This window comes from Mirounga angustirostris, unplaced genomic scaffold (genome assembly GCF_029215605.1).
Source record: "Mirounga angustirostris isolate CCGP_5_RB_7025 unplaced genomic scaffold, mMirAng1.0.hap1 SCAF_5, whole genome shotgun sequence".
Lineage (NCBI taxonomy): Eukaryota > Metazoa > Chordata > Mammalia > Carnivora > Phocidae > Mirounga > Mirounga angustirostris.
The window spans coordinates 154,480,278-154,502,935 of record NW_026991713.1 but is presented as its reverse complement, the minus strand read 5'-3'; the positions used below and the strand labels follow the sequence as shown (position 1 = coordinate 154,502,935).

Sequence of the window (22,658 nt, the reverse complement as noted above, 5' to 3'; positions counted from 1 at the left end):
ATTGTAGCCACTAGTAAGCCATATGTTACTACAGGCTGGCCCTGTTTGTGATTTCATTTGTAGGTGCATCATTTTGCTGTGTCTTCCTAATTTTACTAACTCAACATTTTATTAACGAGGATATGGAGGCTTACAGAGTGACCTGCTGTGGTGCTTTTAAAATATGTCTGCACGTGGTTTGATACTCCTCCCTTCAAAAGGTGGAGCCTAGGTCACACTCCCTTTGAACGTGGTACTTGAGCTGTACTTAGAGACTCACTGCTAATTAACTAACAGAATGTGGTCGAAGTGCAGGTGTTTGGCTTCCTAGATTGGGTCACAAAAGGCCCTACAGCTTCCCTCTTGGTCTCAAGTCTCTCCTCCTGAAAGAGGCGTCACCACATTGTGAGGACACTCAGCAGCCCATGGAAAAGCCCATGTGGAGAAAAACTGAGGCCTTCAGCCCCCACCATGTGGGGAAGCCAACTTGAAAGTGGCTCCTCTGGCTCAGTCACACCTTTGGAAGACTACGGCCCCTGCAACGCCTTGACCATGGCCAACGAGGGACCTTGAACCAGAAGCACCCAGCTGAGCTGCACCTGAATTCCTGATTCAAAGAAACTGTGAGATAATAAGTATTTATTGTTTCAAGCCACTAAATGTTGGGGTACTTTGTTACACGGTAAAAGAAGCTAAGACACCCAGGGTCACGAGACTAATAAGTGGTAGAATAGAGATTTGAATGCTGGTTTGTCTGTCCCCAGAGCTCATGCTCTTAAGCCCAATCCAAAGCTGCACGAAGTGCTAGTTTATATTTTGCTTCCTTTATAAAACACTGACATAGTCTTCCCTCAAAATTCATCTTCCTCCAATCTATACTTTTAAGCCCTATCCAAAATGCCCATTTATTGTGCCCCCAACAATCACCATATTTGCCTAAGACCTACCTCACTTTATCTGCAACTTCCCAGCTCTTTTTAGCTTTAGTACCTACATCTTAGTGTTGTCACTAAGATTAAATGAGTAATACGTGCTTAGCAGAGGGATGACTAAGTTATACTATTTATTACCTCAAGTATACTATCTATTACTAGTATAATATAATTATACTATTTATTCAGACACAGCATGTCTTCTGCTGTAGGGATGAAGTCTCAACTCTGGCTGTATATTAGAATCACCCAGGAAGCTCTTTAAAAAAAAAACAAAAACAAAAACAAAAAACAACAATGCCTAGGCAATAGCCTGAATTAAAAGGTCTCATTTAGGAAGTCTTGGGTGAAGCCAGGCAACGAAAGCTCTCCAGATGACTTTGAAGTGCAGCCAGGGTAGAAACCCACTGGATTAGGTCAGAGGTTCTCAACCTCTGGGGCTACTTTATTGGCTCCTTGTCCCACTCAACCCTTCATACCTCTGACATTTGCTAGTGTCTGGAGATATTCTTGATGGTGATGGCTTTAGGGAGGTGCTATTGGCATCTGGTGGGTGGAGGCCAGAGAATCTGCTGAACATTCCAGAATGCACACACCAGCCCCACATCAGAGAATTATCTGGTGCCAACTGTCGATAGTGCTGAGGTTCAAAAACCTGGATTAGATATTGTTTCCCAGCTCCTACCCTCGTTCCTACTTGTCTCTGACTCATCTGATCAAAAATATCTTTGAGAAGGATACAGCACCTGAGTCCTTGCCTCTCAAAACCAAATCTGGGCACCAACCAGCTTGACCACTGCCTCAACTGGGCTGGCTCCAGGTCTGTCAGGAGGGTGTGTGAATGGTCTTGTGCTTCCCCATTTCCCTTCAGTGCTTTAACCTATATTACAACACTCACTACAGGAACCATAGTTAGTTGTAAACATGTCTCTCTCACCCCCACAGCCAGAGCCATATTTGATTCATCTCAATTTATTCCACAACACCGGGCTCTGTGCATTGCACGTGGTAGGTGTTCAATAAATAATTAACATCAAATTAGATTAATATAATTTAAAGTTTTAACATGCTTCTTGGCATCTCTTTGGAAGGTTATGGAAATAGAGAGTAAAAATGCCAGTTAAGGTGAGAGCTCTTACGTTTCTGTTCTTGTGGAGTTAAAGTGAAATGATTGCTTTGGCTACTTCTCAGTATATTTATATGAGCTGCCAGCAGAAGTTAGCAACCATTTTAAATTAAGATATTTGTATAATAAATGACTAGGGATTTGAGAGGACTCTTCTTTGAGAAGTTCTCATATCTTTAAGATTCTTTCTCATTGGTTATTAGAAGTGGGAAAATGTTTCATTTTCAAGGCAAAGCAACAACTTGGAGAATGATACTGAAAATACCTGGTCTTAGAAAAACAGGGGGTGCCTGAGTGGCTCAGTCGGTTAAGCGTCTGCCTTCGGCTCAGGTCATGATCCCGGGGTCCTGGGATCGAGTCCCGCATCAGGCTCCTTGCTCCGCGGGAAGCCTGCTTCTCCCTCTCCCACTCCCCCTGCTTGTGTTCCCTCTCTGACTGTGTCTCTCTCTGTCAAAAAAATAAATAAAATCTTTAAAAAAAAAAAAAAAAGAAAAACATGCAAATCTTCCACTTATTAATCATTTATACTCAATACATTATGGGCCTTCCATTTTCATAGTGGGCAAAATTAGGCATAGGTTTAGAAGCTAAATAAAAAAACAAGGTTTTCCAATATCATTCTCCTTTCAATGTGTAGCTGATCTCAGATTTTTAAAAAACTGGTAATGGGGTGCCTGGCTGGCTCAGTTGGTAGAGCAGGCGACTCTTGATCTCAGGGTTATGAGTTCAAGCCCCACATTGGATGTGGAGATTACTTTTAAAAAACTCTTTAAAAAACTGGTAATACCTGAGGTACATTTAATTCTCAAAATTAAGAAAGTCGGTCAAGAGTCTATTCAACTTGGCATTCTCAAGAAGGGTAATTTAAGTAAAAAACAAAAAGTGTCATTTGAGGGTTAAGGGTCTAATTTAAGGTCTTTTATTTGGTTTAATATGAGGTTTTGCAAGGCTCACTTAATTTTTTTTCCTTTTTTTTTTTTTAAAGATTTATTTATTTGACAAAGAGAGACACAGCGAGAGAGGGAACACAAGCAGGGGGAGTGGGAGAGGGAGAAGCAGACTTCCTGCTGAGCAGGGAGCCCGATGTGGGGCTCAATCCCAGGACCCTGGGATCATGACCTGAGCCAAAGGCAGACGCCCAATGACTGAGCCACACAGGCGCCCCGGCTCACTTAATTTTCTAATGCCTCAGTTTCCTGACATTGTTCTTGCGAAGGGCTGGCATGAGAACATTTCAAAGCAACAGGTTAAATATGTATCATTTTCTCTAAATTGAGCTATCTTTCTTCTACCTATGCCTTAAAATAGTGGACCACTGCTTAAATGTCATCTTCCAAGTGAGATCTTTCTTGACCACCCTATGCAAAAATTAAGCCCCTTCAATACTCTGTATTCCCCCCTCTCTGCTTTATTTTTCCCTATAGCACTTGTTTGTTTATTGTCTGTCATCCCTCACTAGGATATAAATTCCATTTAGACAGGGATTTGGGGCCACTTTGTTCAATGCTTTACCGCCAGCACCCAGAATGATGTTTGGCACATCGTAGTACTCAATAAATATTTATTGTATGAATGAGTGCATTATGCAAATTTAGAAATGAAATATATTATAACACCATCAAAGGCATGAATTAGATGTAACTGAATCAACAGGGCTAGATCTCAAAAGCATATACTTGAGTCAAATAAAAGCAAGTTGCAGAATAATGCATAAATCTCCTCATCTGCAAAATAGGGCTGGTAATGGCACTGTTATGAGGATCAAGTTAGTTTATTAGTGTTAAATGCTGAGAACAATGACACAAGCATTCAATAAATGTTATTTGCCATCATCATCATTACATTGATGAAAATTCACTCACAGCAGCAAATAGTACTACTAATTTTTATGATATAATCTAATTTTACATAAACAACCAATTTTAAGAACTCTGGAAGGATGCACTATAGACTAAGCTGATTACTTTTGTGAGGAGAGAAGACTCATATTAGAATGATGGTCAAAGACAGTTTTAACTTTATCTGTCATGTTCTAATATTTTAAATGTAGAATTGATGCATACAACTAAAAATTAATATTTAGAAAAGTTTATTCATATTTCTTGAGACATAACCTCTTGAGAGGGGGTGGGGAGGGAGGGAGAGATAATGGAGAGATGAATTACTTAGGATAAGAATTTTTAAAAGTTTTCTACTTTATTTCTGAAGTGCTTCTTGAATAATCACCACATGGATAGGATGTTCTTAGCCTAGACTGAAAATAACTAGAGACAAGAGCCACAAATATAACTGACCTGGAGTGCTGGGTGGACTACATGAGTTAGTTGGATTGGAGAAAACTATCATTTTTTTTTTTTTTTGGGAGAAAACTATCATTAACACAATCTTAAAATAGGAATAAATTATTTGAGGCCTTGTGTTGGTACTTACTGATGCTTTAGCCACTGGTCCACAAATGGTATGGAGAAGAATTCTGTGAAAGCCTCCCCTATCCTCTTTGGATTTTGACTGGTAACGATGCCATATGTTTGATTGATAAGAAAACAATAAGCAAAAATTCAAGTCAATTGTTGCTATTCTGCTTGCAAATTAACACTATTGAATCCTTAGGGTCATTGAATATTCAAAGACATGCAAAACTTACTTGTATAACCACTCGGTCAGAAAATCACAGGCAATGAATTTGGTTCTTTTTCTCTAAAGAGAAAAGAGAGAAGAGAGAATTAAATTATACTCTTTGTCCACATGTCTGAGTAGGACAAAGGAAGAGAGGTTAATTGATTTTTTGTGTTAGCTGGTCTACGGCCATACCACCCTGATCGCGCCCAATCTCGTCTGATTTTTTGTGTTAGGTGAAATATGCATGAGCCTTTTATGAGGTTTATAAGTATATCAACAAACAGTAAATTGGGGCGATGCAAAGACTTCTGAAGACATTTCTCTAGTCTTTGGACAAGCATATTTTCTGACAGCAGGGACTAATAAAAGTGCATATAGTAGGAGACTTACTACATGCTTTTGGAATTGTCACAGAAGGATTTTATTTAAATCTGGACCTTGAGGAGCACATGGACGGTTCAGTTGGTTAAGTGTCTGACTCTTGATTTCAGCTCAGGTCATGATCTCAGGGTTATGGGATTGAGCCCTGTGTAGGGCTCCTCACTCAGTGCAGAGTCAGATTGTCCCTCTCCCTCCCCCTCTGGCCCTCCCCTGCTCTCACTCTCTCTTTCTCTAAAATACATAAATAAAATCTTTAAAAAAAATCTAGACCTTGATTCTGAATAACTGTATTTACTGCCCTCCCCTGTCCGCTCAAATCCTCAGAACAGCAGTACTTCAGGTCTGGCTACCCTGTTCTGATGTGGAAGCCAAACATGCAAGCGCCAATGGCCAATGTGGCCAACCTGGCCAGTTGTCCACCCAACAGCCACTCTCCACTTCATCCTTATAAACAGAAACCTCATTGACAAGCAGCCCACAGGGGGGAAAAACTGTATTTTCCAGCATCCCACATAGCAAGGGATAGCCATGACGCAGTTCTGCCCTATGAGATAGAAATGAACAGGTCTTATGGACTTCTGCAAAAGTCCTGCTTTCTTAATTTCTGCTGTCCCCTCTTCCTTGAAGTTTCCTTCTACTTCTTTCAGCCTGGAACACAGATGTGTGTCTGGAAGTGGAGCAGCACCTTTCAACCATGAAGCCAAAGCCACATGCTAAGAGTGGTAGGGCAGGGGGTTAGAAGGAGCCTGGGCCATTGAGGACTTCCTTAAGCCTCTGTACCAGCTTGGGCCTGACCTACTCTGAACATCCTGATATGTAAGGGGAAATAAGTGTCATTTGGTTTTTCAACTAAATTTTCATTACATGCCAGTGAATGCAGTCCCTAAGAGATAGATAGATAGCCAGTAAACCACAAGAGAAAGAACATCCTAGAGCACTGGGGGAGAAGGCATGCTAAGAAGGCAATGGGATGGACCACCAGGTATCATGTCTCCTGGATCCATTGAAAGTCCTTGTAACCCAAACAGAACCAGTCAACTCCTTTAAAAGAACTGTTATGGAAACTGGGAGATAGAGGGTTGCTACCTCTCCTTTTAAGATAACAGGGGCTAAGCAATGTCCACAATAGCCAAACTATGGAAAGAGGCAAGATGTCCATCAACAGATGAATGGATAAAGAAGATGTGGTATATATATATATATATATATATATATATACATACACACACAATGGAATATTATGCAGCCATCAAAAAAAAAACCCCCTGAAATCCTGCCATTTGCAATGACATGAATGGAACTAGAGGGTATGCTGAGCGGAGTAAGTCAATCAGAGAAAGACATGTATCATATGATCTCACTGATATGAGGAATTTTTAATCTCAGGAAACAAACTGAGGGTTGCTGGAGTGGTGGGGAGTGGGAGGGATGGGGTGGCTGGGTGATAGACATTGGGGAGGGTATATGCTATGGTGAGTGCTGTGAATTGTGTAAGACTGATGAATCACAGACCTGTACCTCTGAAACAAATAATACATATACGTTATTTACGTATATAAATACGTAAATTTATATGTATATAAATTATACATAACGTATAATACATTATACGTTAAAAAAAAAAGATAGTAGGAAGGGAAAAATGAAGGGGGGGAATCGGAGGGGGAGACGAACCCATGAGAGACTATGGACTCTGAGAAACAAACTGAGGGTTCTAGAGGGGAGGGGGTGGGGGGATGGGTTAGCCTGGTGATGGGTATTAAAGAGGGCACGTTCTGCATGGAGCACTGGGTGTTATACGCAAACAATGAATCATGGTACACTATACCAAAAACTAATGATGTAATGTATGGTGATTAACATAATAAAATAAAATTAAAAAAAAAAAGATAACAGGGGCTAAGAACCAAAAGTCCAGAGGTGTTGGTTGCCATGTGAAAAGATCCTTCCCAAGAATGTAGACAATACAGAATCTGCTAGAAATTCTCTCTTTTTACCTCCAGGTCTACCCTTCTCCACCCTACTCTGTGCCTCAGGAGGCTGATTTTATGGTTCACTTCAACCAGGTTCCCTTACTCACTAGGTGGGTCCAGCCAATGAGAGTTACCAGCAGGAGATCCGAGACAGGGAGGAGAGAAAGGCAGGGTGCCATGGATTGAACTGTGTCCTCTCTGACCCAAATTCATATGTTGGAAGTCCTAACTTCCAGTACTTCAGAATGTGACCGTATTTGGAAATAGGATCACTACAAATACAACTAGTTAAGCCCAGCCACCCCTGAAGGACACAGCAACTCCAAAGAAAATGAATAAATTTGGGGTTCTATTAGCAAGGAAGCAGGGAGATGCTGCTGGCTAGACCATCAATGGCAGATTCCTAACAATATTGTACTAGACCCTGGATTCAGCCATACCCAAAGCCCAAATCCTCTGGCTGATGTCCTCAGGTACATGAGCCAATATATTTTTTTTTTATTAAGCCAGTTTGCATTAGGTTGTTTGTTGCTTACAACAGGAAGAGTTGTAACTCCTATTCCTTTCTTCTCTAATCGGCTAACCCCCACTTGTCCTTCTAGATGCCTCCAGGAAGGCTTTCTGAGCAGACTGAAGCCTCTCTTCAGTCAGTAGGCTCCCCCAGTTCCCTGTGTGCCCAGACAGAACCATAATGTAACTGCTGGCCCACATATCTATCTACCTCACTGAACTATAAACTTTCCGAGGACAGGACATATGTCTCTTTTCCTTATATTCTCAGGACTTAATTGAGTGCCTTGCATGAAGTAGGTGGTCAATGGGTGGTGACTAATTCAACTCGCCATTCAACTCTCAAACATCAAAGCAAGAAAGAACTCATTTACAAGAATTCTGACATTTAAAAAGAGGAATTGCTGATATAATTCTGGACAATTTCTCTTCATTTTCTTCTCATAATATTTTACCATGAAAATTTTCCTACTTTTTTTTCTTTTTTTTCCCCCTTCACTTCAAAATAGCCAGCTCAGTTTTATAACCTTAGATAAGGTTGAAAAGATGGGTTGTGAAATTGATTCTCACCAAAAAGGAAAATGCTGCTTAAGATTTTTTACTGAAAACTTTACTCCAGCTGTTAGTAAATAATATATGGTGGTGCCTGAGTTACTGGAGGTTGTTTGCAGTCTTTTTTTTTTTTTTTTTAAAGATTTTATTTATTTATTTGAGAGAGAGAGAATGAGAGGGAGGAGGGTCAGAGGGAGAAGCAGACTCCCTGCCGAGCAGGGAGCCCGATGCGGGACTCGATCCCGGGACTCCAGGATCATGACCTGAGCCGAAGGCAGTCACTTAACCAATTGAGCCACCCAGGCGCCCTGTTTGCAGTCTTTTACCACCTTGATGATTTATTAAAAAATTGAAATACTCCTGGCCAGGGTAATAAAATTAAATGTACCAGCCCATGGAATGGGGTTTCCTAAGCCTGCCTTGCAAAAATAGGTTATCCCTTCAAAAAGCCATCTTTAACCAAAATAAGAAAATACTTATACAACAATGCAAATATGTATCTAGCATGAATTGCCATATAATAATTTAAACAATTCAGCAATTGTAAGATGGCAGTGTCTCTCTCTCCCATCCTACAAAAGATGCATTGTTCCCCTGGCATTTACCGCACCGTTTGGTGGTAAAGATTTCTTCTACCAAGGGAATGCAGCTTGACTTTCTCTATTAAACAGACTTTTAAAATAGCCAAATGGTCTGATGTATGAAGGTCATGCAGACAGATTTAATCACTTTTGATGCAAAGAAATAAAATGGAAGAAATTGTGTTTTCCTTCTGTTCTGGGCAAGTGTGGACGTGCCATGCATACTCAGACACATGGAACAGTGGGGATATTGTTCAGCTGTTGTTTAGTTTAAAAATTATCTGCCGGGGAGCTGAAAAAGAGAAGGGAAAGCAAATGAAAAGTTGTGGTGAGTGAAGAGATAAGAGAGGAAGTAATCGAGAGAAAAATTAAGGAGTGAGATTAGGAAAGTGTGGGCAACCAAGGTTTATGTAATGCGGAAAATACACTGAGTTCGGGATTGTTAAAGGGTGAGTATGTGCAAGCTTGGGCAAGCAGAGGAAACAGTTAAGACAACCTCAAACAAGGTTAAAAAGCAATTTTTAAAATCCAGAATTAAAAGGAAAAAGACTGGGGCGCCTGGGTGGCTCAGCCGTTAAGCGTCTGCCTTCGGCTCGGGTCATGATCCCAGGGTCCTGGGATCAAGCCCCGCGTCGGGCTCCCTGCTCGGCGGGAGGCCTGCTTCTCCCTCTCCCACTCCCCCTGCTTGTGTTCCCTCTCTCACCATCTCTGTCTCTGTCAAATGAATAAATAAAATCTTTAAAAAATAAAAATAAAAAAATAAAAAATAAAAGAAAGAAAGAAAGAAAAGGAAAAAGACTAAATGTCAAGGGAAAAGACATCATCACGTCATCATGAGTCAGCAGCTTACTTTAAAATGCATCCAAAAAACAAGGTAGATGAATAGAGGGGTGGACTGATGGATTGGTGGACAGATATGCAACCAAGCAAATAAAGCAAAATGGTATAACTGTAGAATCGAAGTGGTAAATATGTGGGTGTTCCCTCTGAAATTCTTTCAGCTGTTCTATATGCTGGAGAAATTTTGTACTGAAGTTCAGGGAGGGATTGTGGCAGTGGGGGGAGAACATCATCATAAAAGACTGAAACCCCACAGGTAGAAAAGACAGAACCTGGAGTTCAATCCAGTGGTCATATTGGGTACGTGTATAGGAGGCAGACTGGAGGTGCAGAGACTGGGGAGAGAAACTTCTAGCATTGGAAAGGCACCAAATCTGCATCACGTAATGAATGTAACTGCACCCCAGAAAGGTCATAAGCACATGTTGTGAGGTTAGTGAATTGGAGTGTGGCTCACTATGGCATTGTGTTCGCTGAGACTCTTCGGGTTTGCAAGGGATGGAAATATGCTTGAGTTACCTTGGTTACTGGGGTTTTCTTACAAATCAGTTTAGGATAGATTTTGCTGCAACAAACAAGCTCTGAACCTGAGAAGCTTGTATCATCCACGGTTTATTTCTGACTCGTGATACATGAACATTTCTTTTTTTTTTTTTTTTTTAAGATTTTATTTATTTGACACAGAGAGACACAGCGAGAGAGGGAACACAAGCTGGGGGAGTGGGAGAGGGAGAAGCAGGCTTCCCGCCGAGCAGGGAGCCCTATGCGGGGCTCGATCCCAGGACCCTGGGATCATGACCTGAGCGGAAGGCAGACGCTTTAAAGACTGAGCCACCCAGGCGCCCGATACATGAGCATTTCAATCAGCTATGGCTCTCTGCTCCATGTTGTCTTTACTCTGGGACTCAGGCTGACAGAGCAGCCTCTCTCTGAAATATCACTAGTTATCATGGAAAGTGAAAAGACTATGGTGAACCATGCTTTGACTCTTAGAGCGTGTGTTTGGAAATGACGTATGTCATGTCCATACATTGCTTTGACCAAAGCAGTCACATGGTCTCTCCATTAGAGAGAGCCCACAAACATTTGTGAACACTAATATATTCTATCTGGCACAGGGGCATAATGTAAACGCAGAAGGAGTCGAAGGAAAATGGGAATTCCTCTGACTAGGGGCAGGTCTCAGGGAGAAGTGACCAGTGTCCACAGCTGTTCAGGGCACAAGTCGGGCTAACCACAGTAGCTTCGTCCATCAGTAGCTTTGGGGCTCAACAACAGTTCTTGTTCTTGATCTATGTGGGACTTGGCCCTTTGGCATCACTACTCCCCGGAAGGAAGAATCTGATTGGGCTGGTAAGGTGGTACGACTCAGGATAGGCCATCCCTATTGGGCAGAACAATTGTTATCAGATCATTTCATAGCCACTTGCCATCCTAGAGTGGCTACCTACAGGGTATGACACTTATTCCTGGCTCTATCACTTGTAACCAGGGTGATGGGGACATGGATAAAGCAGGGACAGAGGGCTGAAGTTGAGGCTGTGGGTATGGCATGCACTTAGAATATCACAGCCTCCTTTCCCACATAGCTATTCTCCACAGTAAATTTCCACATGCCAGAGACCCCCCAGACATGAACAAAGTGATAAATAACTCATGCTAGAAATGAGTACATACTTGGACTATACCCAGAGGCCAAAATACTTATCACAGCAAACTTCAAACAAAAGTTCAATTTTTCCCCAATGCGTTAGAATTTCATTGGAGAAAAATAGTACTTCTCAAAAGAACTTAAAAATATGTACTCATAACACAAACTATTGACCAAGACTTTCAGCATGGGCCATGTGGTCATTTCTAAAAGTGTTCTTAATTAAAAGGAGTAATGCTAAAATAATTCTACCACACCTTTCCTGTGAGAATCTATTTTTTCCACTCCTTAGAAAACCTTTCCAAACAAAAGCTGACGGTATTTCTAATTCCCTTATTAGTCAAGGCCAGGAAATAAGAGTTTCTTCCTTCACTGACCAAAGCCCTTGCACTTTTTAAAGACACTCGGGTGTTTCACTCAAAAAATAAAAAACTACAATAAATGACCATTAGGTGGCAAGGACTCTAAGAAGAAATAGAAGATTCTGTTTTACTGAATTATTCATAGTGACAAATTTTAGTGTCATGAGATCACCAAATGACTTATCAGGAGTTAGAAAGAGTTTCCTGATACTAACTTTTGTTTACAATACTCTTCTTTGTAATGGAATTTGATGAGCAACCGAAGCGAAAGGGAAAATTTTATGCTAAATGGGATAGGATAGGAAAAGAGGTGGAAAGTCTTATCACCTCTATCCAGACTCTGCATTTAATCCATATTTAAAGCTGAGATAAGCTTTATTTTCAGGCATCATTTTACTCATGCAAAAAACTCCTGATTTCTTTCCAAATTATGCAAGGTGTGCTGTTCCAGTTTGGCCCTGTTCGGTAAGCTTTACTGAGGACCTACTATGTGCCAAGCCTGTGCTGAACACTAGAGATAAAGAAATGAGTAAGCCATGGCTCCACTGTGGTTATTAATTCAACATCCAGCAGCCAATCCCCAGCTGGGTAGTAGCTGTGATGAGTAGAGAGGATTAACCCCCTCTCCAGCTCCGGGTGTGAACCCTGATAACACAGTCCAGATAATCCCACCCTACCTGCCACCAAGACCTAAACCAATCTGGTCCACATTTATCCTGGCCCAAGGGATTCACTGAATGAAGAATGGGTGCACAGTCAATTTCAGACTGATAAGGTATGAGAGGAGATGTGCTGGGGCTTCTGGGAAATCTTTTCCTTTGCTTTTCTAAATGAGCTCGATCATTCTCTCCTGGTTGCTGTAGTAGGTGGGGGCAAAGCTTAGGCCAGTGGCAGTAGCTGTTCTGTCACTCTGAGGGAAGCCAGCCTGAGGATAAAACCAACTCTGCAAGAGGCCAGCCAGAGATGCAGAAGAGAAGCAAGTCCTCGATTACATCACTGAGCTCCTGAATCAAACCAATCCTGAAATCTTCCTTCTCTACCTCAGAGCTGTCTAGTTTCGTGAACCAATGAACCTCCTTCATTACTTAAGCCAGTTTTCTGCTATTTGCAGCATAATGAGTCCTAGCCAAGATAGCTTGCCCAGTATCCCTTCTGCCTTCTTTTGGTAACTGCACCCTGAGTTCCTTTGGGGGATCTACCCTTCCCCAATTCTAAAGCTATGTGCATTGGGTTAGGGATCCTTCCCTTTGCCTAACAGCCCACTACCCACTAAATTCCCCTAGTTCCAAGGACTGACTCCAAAGTAAGTAATTGACCTGAGTCAGTTCAACTAGAAACTCTGGAAGAGACTTTCTCTTTCTCAGGTACCACTTGAGCCTTTAAGACATAGGCTGGTGTCATAGGTGGGGACTGTTTGAGGGTAGAGCCAAGCCAGAGGAAACAAAATCAAGAGATGGAGAAGGAACCGAGTCATGAAGACATCATCTGGGCCCCCAGATCAAGCTGTGGAAGATCTCCCCATGGGAAAGCATGTACACAAACAAACAAACAAAAAATCTTTTTCACTGAAGTGAGTTTGAATGGGGTTTTCTGTCATTTTGAGGGACTGGCCCTCAGAGTTAACTAGCAGATATGGGACTGGTTAGTTCTGCATACTTAACACATCCAGCTAAAACAAAACTCTTTTGACTTCATACTACTTTTTACTACTAACAATATCAACCTTTTTATCAAAAGCTGCTTATAGCAAAAATTATTAACCTTACTCTGAATGCCCAAAATATTTTCAGAGATGCATTGGAAAGAATTTCCAAGTGAAGTTTACCACACAGCCACTAAGCCAGCTCTGTTCAATATATCAGTCCAATTAAGTTCTCATTAAGTTCTGATCTCTCATGTTCCAATTAAGCTAATCCAAAGGCATGGCTCGATGTCAGGGGATCACCAAGAACGTCGAGCCAGCTGTAATGTCTAATCTTTATGATGATATTTATGTGTCTCAAACTTAATTTGCTCCAGTGGAATACAACCCAATTCATGACAGAACAGGAATGGTATTGCGGCCTTTAATCAACCTTCAGTCTGAGAAAAATGCTGAAGTTCTATCTCAACAATTGCACAGTTGATTTCCTGCCTTAAGATCTCTCCCCCCTTCCAAATCACACAGACTGTGGGCAGCCCAGGGGTCCCAGGGAAGGCAGCTATAACTATAAATAGAAGACCAGGAAGGTCAATGTCAACAAAGATTCAACAAGGAACAAGCAAGTCTTCATGAAAACTCTACCCCCACGAAAACTCCAGTCTCAGTATCGAAATTATTTGCAACCTAGCTTCACAGACATGCCTCCAAGAGATCAAGGGCCTGGAGCACCCCCTTCAAGCCCTGCCCTCTGCTCAGAGAAGATGGAAAAACTGGTCAAGGCCTGTGCAAAAGGAAGATTCTGGCAGAGGCTCTGATGATCCTTCTCACTACTCCTGCCTGAAACAGCATTTATTCTTTCTCTTCACTGTCAACCTGGTCCCCTGTTTTCTCCCTCTTTTTCATCTCCTGAATCCCTCTTTCAAGCCCAATCCTGAATGACAACGGCTACCCCTTACTGAACACTCACCCTGTGCTAAGTGCCATACACACAACTTCTTACTCAATCCTCTCAAAAGCTCCGGTGAGGTGGGTACTATGATTATCACCCTCCCCATTTAACAGATAAGAAAACTGAGACTCATGGTTTAAGGAATCTTCCTAGGGGCCCAGAGCCAGCAAAAGTTGGAGGGGGAGATTCAAGCCCACCCGTGTGACTCCAGCACCCCTACCCTACGCTTCATCGCTGTATTCTGTCAGAGCCCTCCACATGTCTGAGTCTAATCTCCCACCAGTCTTTAACTCCCCACAGGGCCAGTCTTCAATCCACCTCCTCCTTACCTACTGCCCTCAGTTTTAGTTTTCCCTTCCAGCCCTAAGGAACCTTTCTCCTTTTTTTGTTTTTTGTTCTTATGTTATTGCTACTTTTCACTGTAGCTGTGCCAGTTACTGAGCTAAACACTTTAAATGCATTATCTTATTTAATTCTGATGAACTCTCTTACTACTACTAACAATTACTATTATTATTACTTCCTATTTTATGGAGGAGAAAACTGAGGTTTAGGAAGATTAAAATTACAAGGTCCCAATGCTAGCAACGTCCAAAGTCACGTATCTAGAAAGAGGTAGAACTGGGCCCTAAATTCAGGGGAGCAGAGTTCCAAACTCTACGCTTACTCATGAAGCTTCCCTTCTACTGCCTCCCACACAAGACTAGCAGCTACTACCACAAAACTCTGGGTAGTTCCAGGTTTTCAGAACAGGGATTGGCAAACTTTTTCTTAAAGGACCCGTTGCAAATATTAGACTTGTGCCACAACTATTCGACTTAGCTCTAGTTAAAAAGTACAACAGTGCTCTTTTAGCGCAAAAGTGGCCGTAGACAGGGCGCCTGGGTGGCTCAGTCGGTTGAGCGACTGCCTTCGGCTCAGGTCATGATCCTGGAGTCCCGGGATCGAGTCCCGCATCGGGCTCCCTGCTCGGCGGGGAGTCTGCTTCTCCCTCTGACCCTCCCCCCTCTCATGTGCTCTCTCTCATTCTCTGTCAAATAATAAATAAAATCTTAAAAAAAAAAAAAAAGTGGCCGTAGACAATCTGTAAAGGAATGAGTGGGGCCGAGTTCCAATAAAACTTCATTGACAAAAACAGGCAGCCATAGGCCATAGTTTGCAGACCTCTGCTTTAAAACATTATCAATCACTGATAGATGGATGATCTTTCGTGTGGAAGCATGGAAAAATGCACAGTACTTGATTTCGGACACAGAAATGTGATTTTCAAGAAAGCCCTGTTTCACCTATTTCCTGGATAACCCTTTTATTATTCTAAGAGATTAACAGTTTAGGGGCGCCTGGGTGGCTCAGATGGTTAAGCGTCTGCCTTCGGCTCAGGTCATGATCCCAGGGTCCTGGGATCGAGTCCCACATTGGGCTCCCGGCTCGGCGGGGAGCCTGCTTCTTCCTCTGACCCTCTCCCCTCTCATGCTGTTTCTCTCTCGCTCGCTCTCTAAAAAATAAATAAAATCTTAAAAAAAAAAAAAAGAGATTAACAGTTTAAACATCTTTTGGATCTGTTATTTGTTTATGACTTGGGTTTTCTGGTTCCTCAAAAGTAGCAGGAGAAATTGCAGCTCTCTAAACAACCAAGAAGGTCAGTGACTTATTTTAAGGTAGGTTCTTTTAAAAAACAATCAATTGAACCTTATTTTCACTTTTTTTTTTAATGGCTTCCAATCCTTTAGACATTAATTCTCAAGAGAAGTTTGGGATACTTGCAGTCTTCCTTTCTTTCTTTTTTGGTCACTGTGGCAGTGATTCTAGCAGCTTCTTCAGCCTTGGAGGGTTCTTCATAGGGCATTCTCAGGTTCTGAGCTCACCATATTATTTCCAAGAGTTATGTTTAGATTTTTACAAATATATATTATGTTTAAAAGGCACCAGTATTTTTAGAATGATGAGGAAAGTCCATCCGTGGCCATCTGTAATACCCAGAAATTAGTAACAAGGATGCCACCTTCCATTTATTCAAGTAACAACTGGTCACCCCGTCGGGGAGTAACATTCCTGTTGCAGACTTGCTATTTCCCAGGCATCATGTTAATCGTGTTCACAGCAGTTAATGCGTGCTGAGTGTTTTCTCTGTGCCAGGCACTCTTTTAAATTTTACTTAACTCATTTATCCTCATGACAGCTACACATTATTATTATTATTACTATTACTCCCATTTTACAGATTAGGAAACAGGGACAGAGGAAGGTTAAATACCTTGCCCGAAGTCCCTTACTCATAGTTGGAAGAGTATGAATATGAACCCAGTTGGACTCCGGACCTTGCTCTTTCACACGTTACCTCTTTAACCCTCTCAATAATCCCACCTGTGCTTTACAAATGAGGAGAGGAGGTAGTTGCAGACAAGTAACGTCCCTGAAGTCACCAGGCTAGAGCCAGAAGTCAAACCTGCCACCTACCGCCAGATCCACACTAATTCTAATACAGCGTACGAGGTAAATTACAAATAGCACCACCGTTCTTCACCCATCCCTGGACCCACACTCTCTGTGATGTAGCTTTTTTTTTTTTTTTTTAATTCTTATGTTAATCCCCATACATTACATCATTAGTTCTAGATGAAGTGTTCCATGATTCATTGTTTGTGCATAACACCCAGTGCTCCATGCAGAATGTGCCCTCCTCAATACCCACCACCAGGCTAACCCATCCTCCCACCCCCCTCCCCTCTAGAACCCTCAGTTTGTTTTTCAGAGTCTATCGTCTCTCATGGTTCGTCTACCCCTCCGATTTCCCCCGCTTCATTCTTCCCCTCCCGCTACCTCCTCCTTCTTCTTTTTTTTTTCTTAACATATATTGCATTATTTGTTTCAGAAGTACAGATCCGAGATTCAACAGTCTTGCACAATTCTGTGATGTAGCTTTATAGCTCTTCCCATCAAGAGGTGGAGCCTATTTCCTTACTCCTTGAATCTGAGCTGGCCTTGTTACTTGCTTTGGCCAATATAATGCCATGAAAGTAGCAATGTGCCAGTTCCAAGCCTCAGGCTCAAGAGGCCTTGAGAACTTCTACGCAAATCCTCACACCCTTGCCCAGCTACCACGTGAACAGTCCAGGGTTCATCTGATGGAAGCCGAGAGACCAAGTCGAACAGAGATGATGCATCCCAGCTAAGGCCATCCTAGACTAGCTGGTACCCAGCCTGCCTGGTAGCTGCCCACAGACACATGAATAAGCGCAGCCAAGGCCAGGAGAACTTCCCAACTGAGCCCAGCCCAAATTGCTGCCTTGAAGGAGAGTGAACTAAATAAATTGTTGTTTTAAGCCACTAACTTTTGAGGTACTTTGTTATGTAGCAAAAGTTAACTGATGCCATGGATAATAAGTGAAATGCAATTCATGTCCAAATGGTAACGTTCTCCCTATTTAGCAGCCCAACAAGGCTGCTACCACAGCCACCTGGCACAAAGCCATGCCCCTGAAAGCCAGAGGACAAAGCTCCAGAGTAGAAAAGGAAAATCCTGTCACAAAGCCACTGCCCTTTATTCTGTAAGACAACCATGGGGTCACCCTCAGGTCAGAGCCTGTTGACTTTCTTTTTAAGGCCTTGTCTTTTGAGGATGACTTTGATTTTTAGAAACAAAAGCAACTCCTAGCCAAGTTTGGGAATGAAGTGATCAATGAATGTTGCCATTGTTAAAAAGAAGAAAGAAAAGAAGCATGACTATAAAGTTATAATAAGATTTTCTTGCATGGTTTACAAACTGGATCTGACAGCAATTCCAAGAGCCTCAAAGGGAAGTATTTTCAACACTAATAGCCTTTTTTTTTTTTTTAAAGATTTTATTTATTTATTTGACAGAGAGAGAGAGCACAAGCTGGGGGAGCAGCAGAGGGAGAGGGAGAAGCAGGCTTCCCGCTGAGCAGGGAGCCCGATGCTGGGCTCGATCCCAGGATCCCGGGATCATGACCCGAGCCGAAGGCAGATGCTTAACGACTGAGCCACCCAGGTGCCCCTCAACACTAACAGCCTTATTGACATAGAGCAGTACCCCCTTATCCACAGGGGGTAGGTTCCAAGACCCCAGTGGATGCCTAAAGCTGTGGATAGTACTGAACTCTGTATGTACTATGTTTTTCCTATAAATACATACCTATGATAAATTTAATTTATAAATTAGGCACAGTAAGACAACAGCAACTTTAACAATATGCTGAAATAAAAGTCATGTGAATGTGGTCTCTATCTCTCAGAATATCTTATGGTCCTGTACTCACCCTTCTTCCTTTAGTGATGATGTGAGATAATAAAATGTCTGCGTTATGAGATGAAATGAAGTGAATGAGGTAGTGGTGTTAGGCTACTATTGATCTTCTGATGATCATCAGAAGGAGCATCATCTGCTTCTGGAACACGTGTAACCATAGGTCACTGAAACCTCAGCTTAGAGGGCACTGCTACAATGGGACTGAGTGCCTGGCTCGGAAGCCAGACTCCTGGCTCCAGCCCTGGCTCTTCCTCTGAGTGGCTTTGTAAATGGGGGTACTTCTTGAGCCTCCATTTCCTCATCCACAAAATGGGGACAATAAAACCACCCATTCCAAGGGTTGCTGTGATGATTAAATAAGATCACAATGTGAAATAATGCCTGGCATATAAGAAGTACTCTATAAATGATTGCCATCCATCACCACTGATTAATCACTTAGAAGGTAACTGGTAATGGTAGATGATTAAGAAATAGCCCTTAACTTGGAGCCATATTTCATATTTCGGTATTAATTTCCAAAATGTGAAATTGGGATCTGTTGTCTGGACCAACTTCAATGCGATAATATTCAAACGTAACAAGATCAGGTAAAAACCTAGTTTCCTCTACTCAAAACCTACCCAAGAGAAACGAAAACATATGTCCATACAATACTTATATGCAAATGTTCATAGCAGCATTATTCATAATAGCCAAAAAGGAGAAACAACCCAAAACAAAATGTGGTATGTCCATACCATTGAATATTATTCAGCAATAAAGATGAAGTACTGATATATGCCACAACATAGATGAACCTCATAAGCACGGTACTATGTGAAATAAGCCCAATGCAAAAGACCAAATGTTATGTGATTCTAGTTATATGAAATGTTCAGAAAAGATTTACCAAATCTGTGGAGATAAAAAGTAGGTTAGCTGTTGCCTGGGGTAGGGGTGGAAATGAAGAGTGACCAGAAATAGTCACTAGAGATTTTGGGGGATTTATGGAAATGTTCTAAAATTAGATTGTGGTGGGGCACCTGGGTGGCTCAGATGGTTAAGCGTCTGCCTTCGGCTCAGGTCATGATCCCGGGGTCCTGGGATCGAGTCTCACATCGGGCTCCCGGCTCAGCGGGGAGCCTGCTTCTCCCTCTGACCCTCTCCCCTCTCATGCTGTTTCTTTCTCGCTGGCTCTGTAAAAAATAAAATCTTTAAAAAAAAATAAAAAATAAAATAAAATAAAATTAGATTGTGGTGATGGACGCACAACTCTGTACCTTTACTCCAGTTAAACTGAGTGGATTTTTAAAAATCACTTTTTAAAATTGTGGTAAAATATACATAATATTTGCCATCCTAACAATTTTTTAGTGCATAGTTCAGATGTGTTAAACACCTTCACACTGTGTAACCCATCTCCAGAATTCCTCTCATGTTGCAAAACTGAAACTCTACCCATTAAACAACAACTCCCCATTCCCTCCTCCCCACAGCCCCTGGCAACCATATGCCTCTTTCTGTCTCTATGAATTTGACCACTCTAGGTACTTCATGTAAGTGAAATCATACATATAAATCATACTTTGTATTTCAACCGATGTTGTGTTTTGTTTTGTTTTTTTGTGACTGGCTTATTTCACTAGGATAATGTCCACAAAGTACATTCATGTGGTAGCATGTGACAAGAAGAGTTCCTTCCTTTTAAAGGCTGGATAATATTCCATTGTACGGAGATACCACATTTTATCCATTCATCCATGATGGACACTTGGGTAAAATGAATGGATTTTATGGTATGTAAATTGTATTTCAATAAAGCTGGGTGGTTTTTTTTAGATTTTATTTATTTATTTATTTGAGAGAGAGAGAGAGAGCACAAGAGGGGATGGAGGGGCAGAGAGAGAAGGAGAAGCAGGCTCCCCACTGAGCAGGGAGCCCAACATGGGGCTTGATCCCAGGACCCTGGGATCATGACCTGAGCCAAAGGCAGATGCTTAACTGACTGAGCCATCCAGGTGCCCCAATAAAGTTGTTTTTTTTAAGTTTTTTTTTTTTTAATATTTTATTTATTTATTTATTTGACAGAGAGAGAGAGACAGCGAGAGCAGGAACACAAGCAGGGGGAGTGGGAGAGGGAGAAGCAGACTTCCTGCTGAGCAGGGAGCCCCATGCGGGGCTTGATCCCAGAACCCTGAGATCACGACCTGAGCTGAAGGCAGACGCTTAACGACTAAGCCACCCAGGCACCCCTTAAGTTTGATTTATACATCTCCCTGTTAATGGACTTTAAGGTCATTTCCATTTCTCTGTATTTGGAACGATGTTGCATTTAATGTTCTTCTTCAGAGCTTCTTGTTACAAAGACTGAGTTTTTCTGGCCATAGTACAGATTAGAAGGGAAATTTTTAGGTCATAGAGTGTATTTTCTTTCTTTTTTTTTAAAGATTTTATTTATTTATTTATTTATTTATTTGACAGAGAGAGACACAGTGAGAGAGGGAACACAAGCAGGGGGAGTGGGAGAGGGAGAAGCAGACTTCCCGCAGAGCAGGGAGCCCGATGTGGGGCTTGATCCCAGGACCCTGGGATCATGACCTGAGCTGAAGGCAGACGCTTAACGACTGAGCCACCCAGGCGCCCCCATAGAGTGTATTTTCAATTTTACTAGTTTTACCAAATTTTTCTCCAGGAGGGTGGTACCAATTATATAGTACAACATGACAGTTCCAGGGCACCTGGGTGGCTCAGTCCATTAAGTGAGCCCCACATTGGGCTTCCTGCTCAGCATTGAGTATGCTTCTCCCTCTCCCTCTGTACTCTTTTTCTTGCTCTCTCTCAAGTAAATAAATAAAATCTTAAAAAAAAAAAAAAAAAGAACATGAGAGTTCCTCTCCACAGCTTCATCCATTGCTCATATTGCCAAACTTTTACATGTTTGCCGATCTGCAGCATTGAGTATCTTTTGATTTGGCTCTCTGGGTTTCCCCTTTTGTGAACTTCCTGATCATACCCTTTGTCTATTTTTCTATTTCATTGTTCTGTTGTGTTGTTCTCTTTTTTTCTTATTGATACATAGGAATTCTTTGTAGTCTGAATACTAACCTGTTATATATGTTGCAAGTATGTAGGACAGATTAGTGGATAAAGGTCAAGTCAACTAAAGGCAGAGATCAATAGGAGTTGGAAAGTGCCTGGAGCAGAAAATTAACAGGGTTTTGGGGCCTGAGATCAGGGCCATTGTGGTATTCATTATGATCATCCTGCATGTGCTTATAATAGGACCCAAGAATAAGAATTATAGCAAGCTATTTATTGAGCACATGCTATGTGTCAGGTCCAGTGCTAAGCAACTGATCTAGCCTGATGCTCAGAATGAGCCAGTGAGGTAGATACTATTGTCCCTCTTCCATGTATGAGAAAACAAGGGCTCAGTGACATGAGGTTATTCATTTAAGTAGCTCAGTTGAGATTTTAACCCAGCTCTACCTGATTTTAACATCTTGCTCTTAAAAAAAAAAGTTTTAAGTGTATTCTGTTTGGCATGCTGTATTTTACCTTTTTAAAAATTAATTGTCAACAGTTAAAAGGACAGTTCATGGTAAAATCTGGATTGGGGGTTTTTACTGGAAACTCAGGAGATAGGGTCATACTGATCCCATGTTCCAGCATGGTAACTATCAGTAGGAAATGAGGAGCATAGCAGCTGCCCCTGTAATGCATGAGCTTGCTTGGTGGCCACAGTCTCCACCACTCCTTGGTGTCCCCTTGTTATTCCAAGCATCTTTCAGTGCCTACCTGGCCCTGCAGTCCTTTGAATATTTTCCTCTTAAGATAAACAGTGTTGGGACACCTGAGTAGCTCAGTCAGTTGAGTATCCCACTCTTGGTTTCGGCTCAGGCAGGTCACGATCTCATGGATTGTGGGATTGAGCCCCGGGGCATCAGTCTCCATGCTCAGTTCGGAGTCTGCTTCAAGATTCTCTCCCTTTGCCCCTCCCCACCACACACGTGCGTGTGCTCTCTCTCTCTCCCCCATTAAATAAATAAATCTTAAAAAAAAAAAAAAAGACAAAACAGTGTTGATACACTGGGTGTGGCTGAATAATGGCCCCTCAAAAATATCCACATCCTAGCCCCTAGCTCCTGTGGATCTGTTACCTTACATGGCAAAAGAACCTTGCAAATGTGATGAAAGATTCTGAAATGGGGAGATTATCCAGATGGGCCCAATGCAATCACTGGGGCGGCAGAAGGAGATATGATGATGGAAGCAGGGGTCCAAGCGATGCTGTTGCTGGCTGTGAAGACAG

The 22,658-nt window shown here is 41.9% G+C and overlaps 1 protein-coding gene across 5 annotated transcripts in view; it reads right to left on the bottom strand.

The window, feature by feature from the left end:
- Positions 1-22,658, bottom strand: part of IQCK (IQ motif containing K) — a 129,131-nt gene that overhangs the window by 86,755 nt on the left and 19,718 nt on the right. For 3 of the 5 annotated variants that reach the window (XM_045875086.3, XM_064592611.1, XM_064592612.1), the window contains exons 5-6: positions 4,682-4,734; positions 4,468-4,545 (exon numbers count right to left, since the gene is read on the bottom strand). In XM_045875086.3, coding sequence (XP_045731042.1) covers positions 4,468-4,545; positions 4,682-4,734 — 131 coding nt within the window. The remainder of the gene's footprint in view (positions 1-4,467; positions 4,546-4,681; positions 4,735-22,658) is intronic. The other 2 variants (XM_054507533.2, XM_064592613.1) reach the window with 1 other exon arrangement.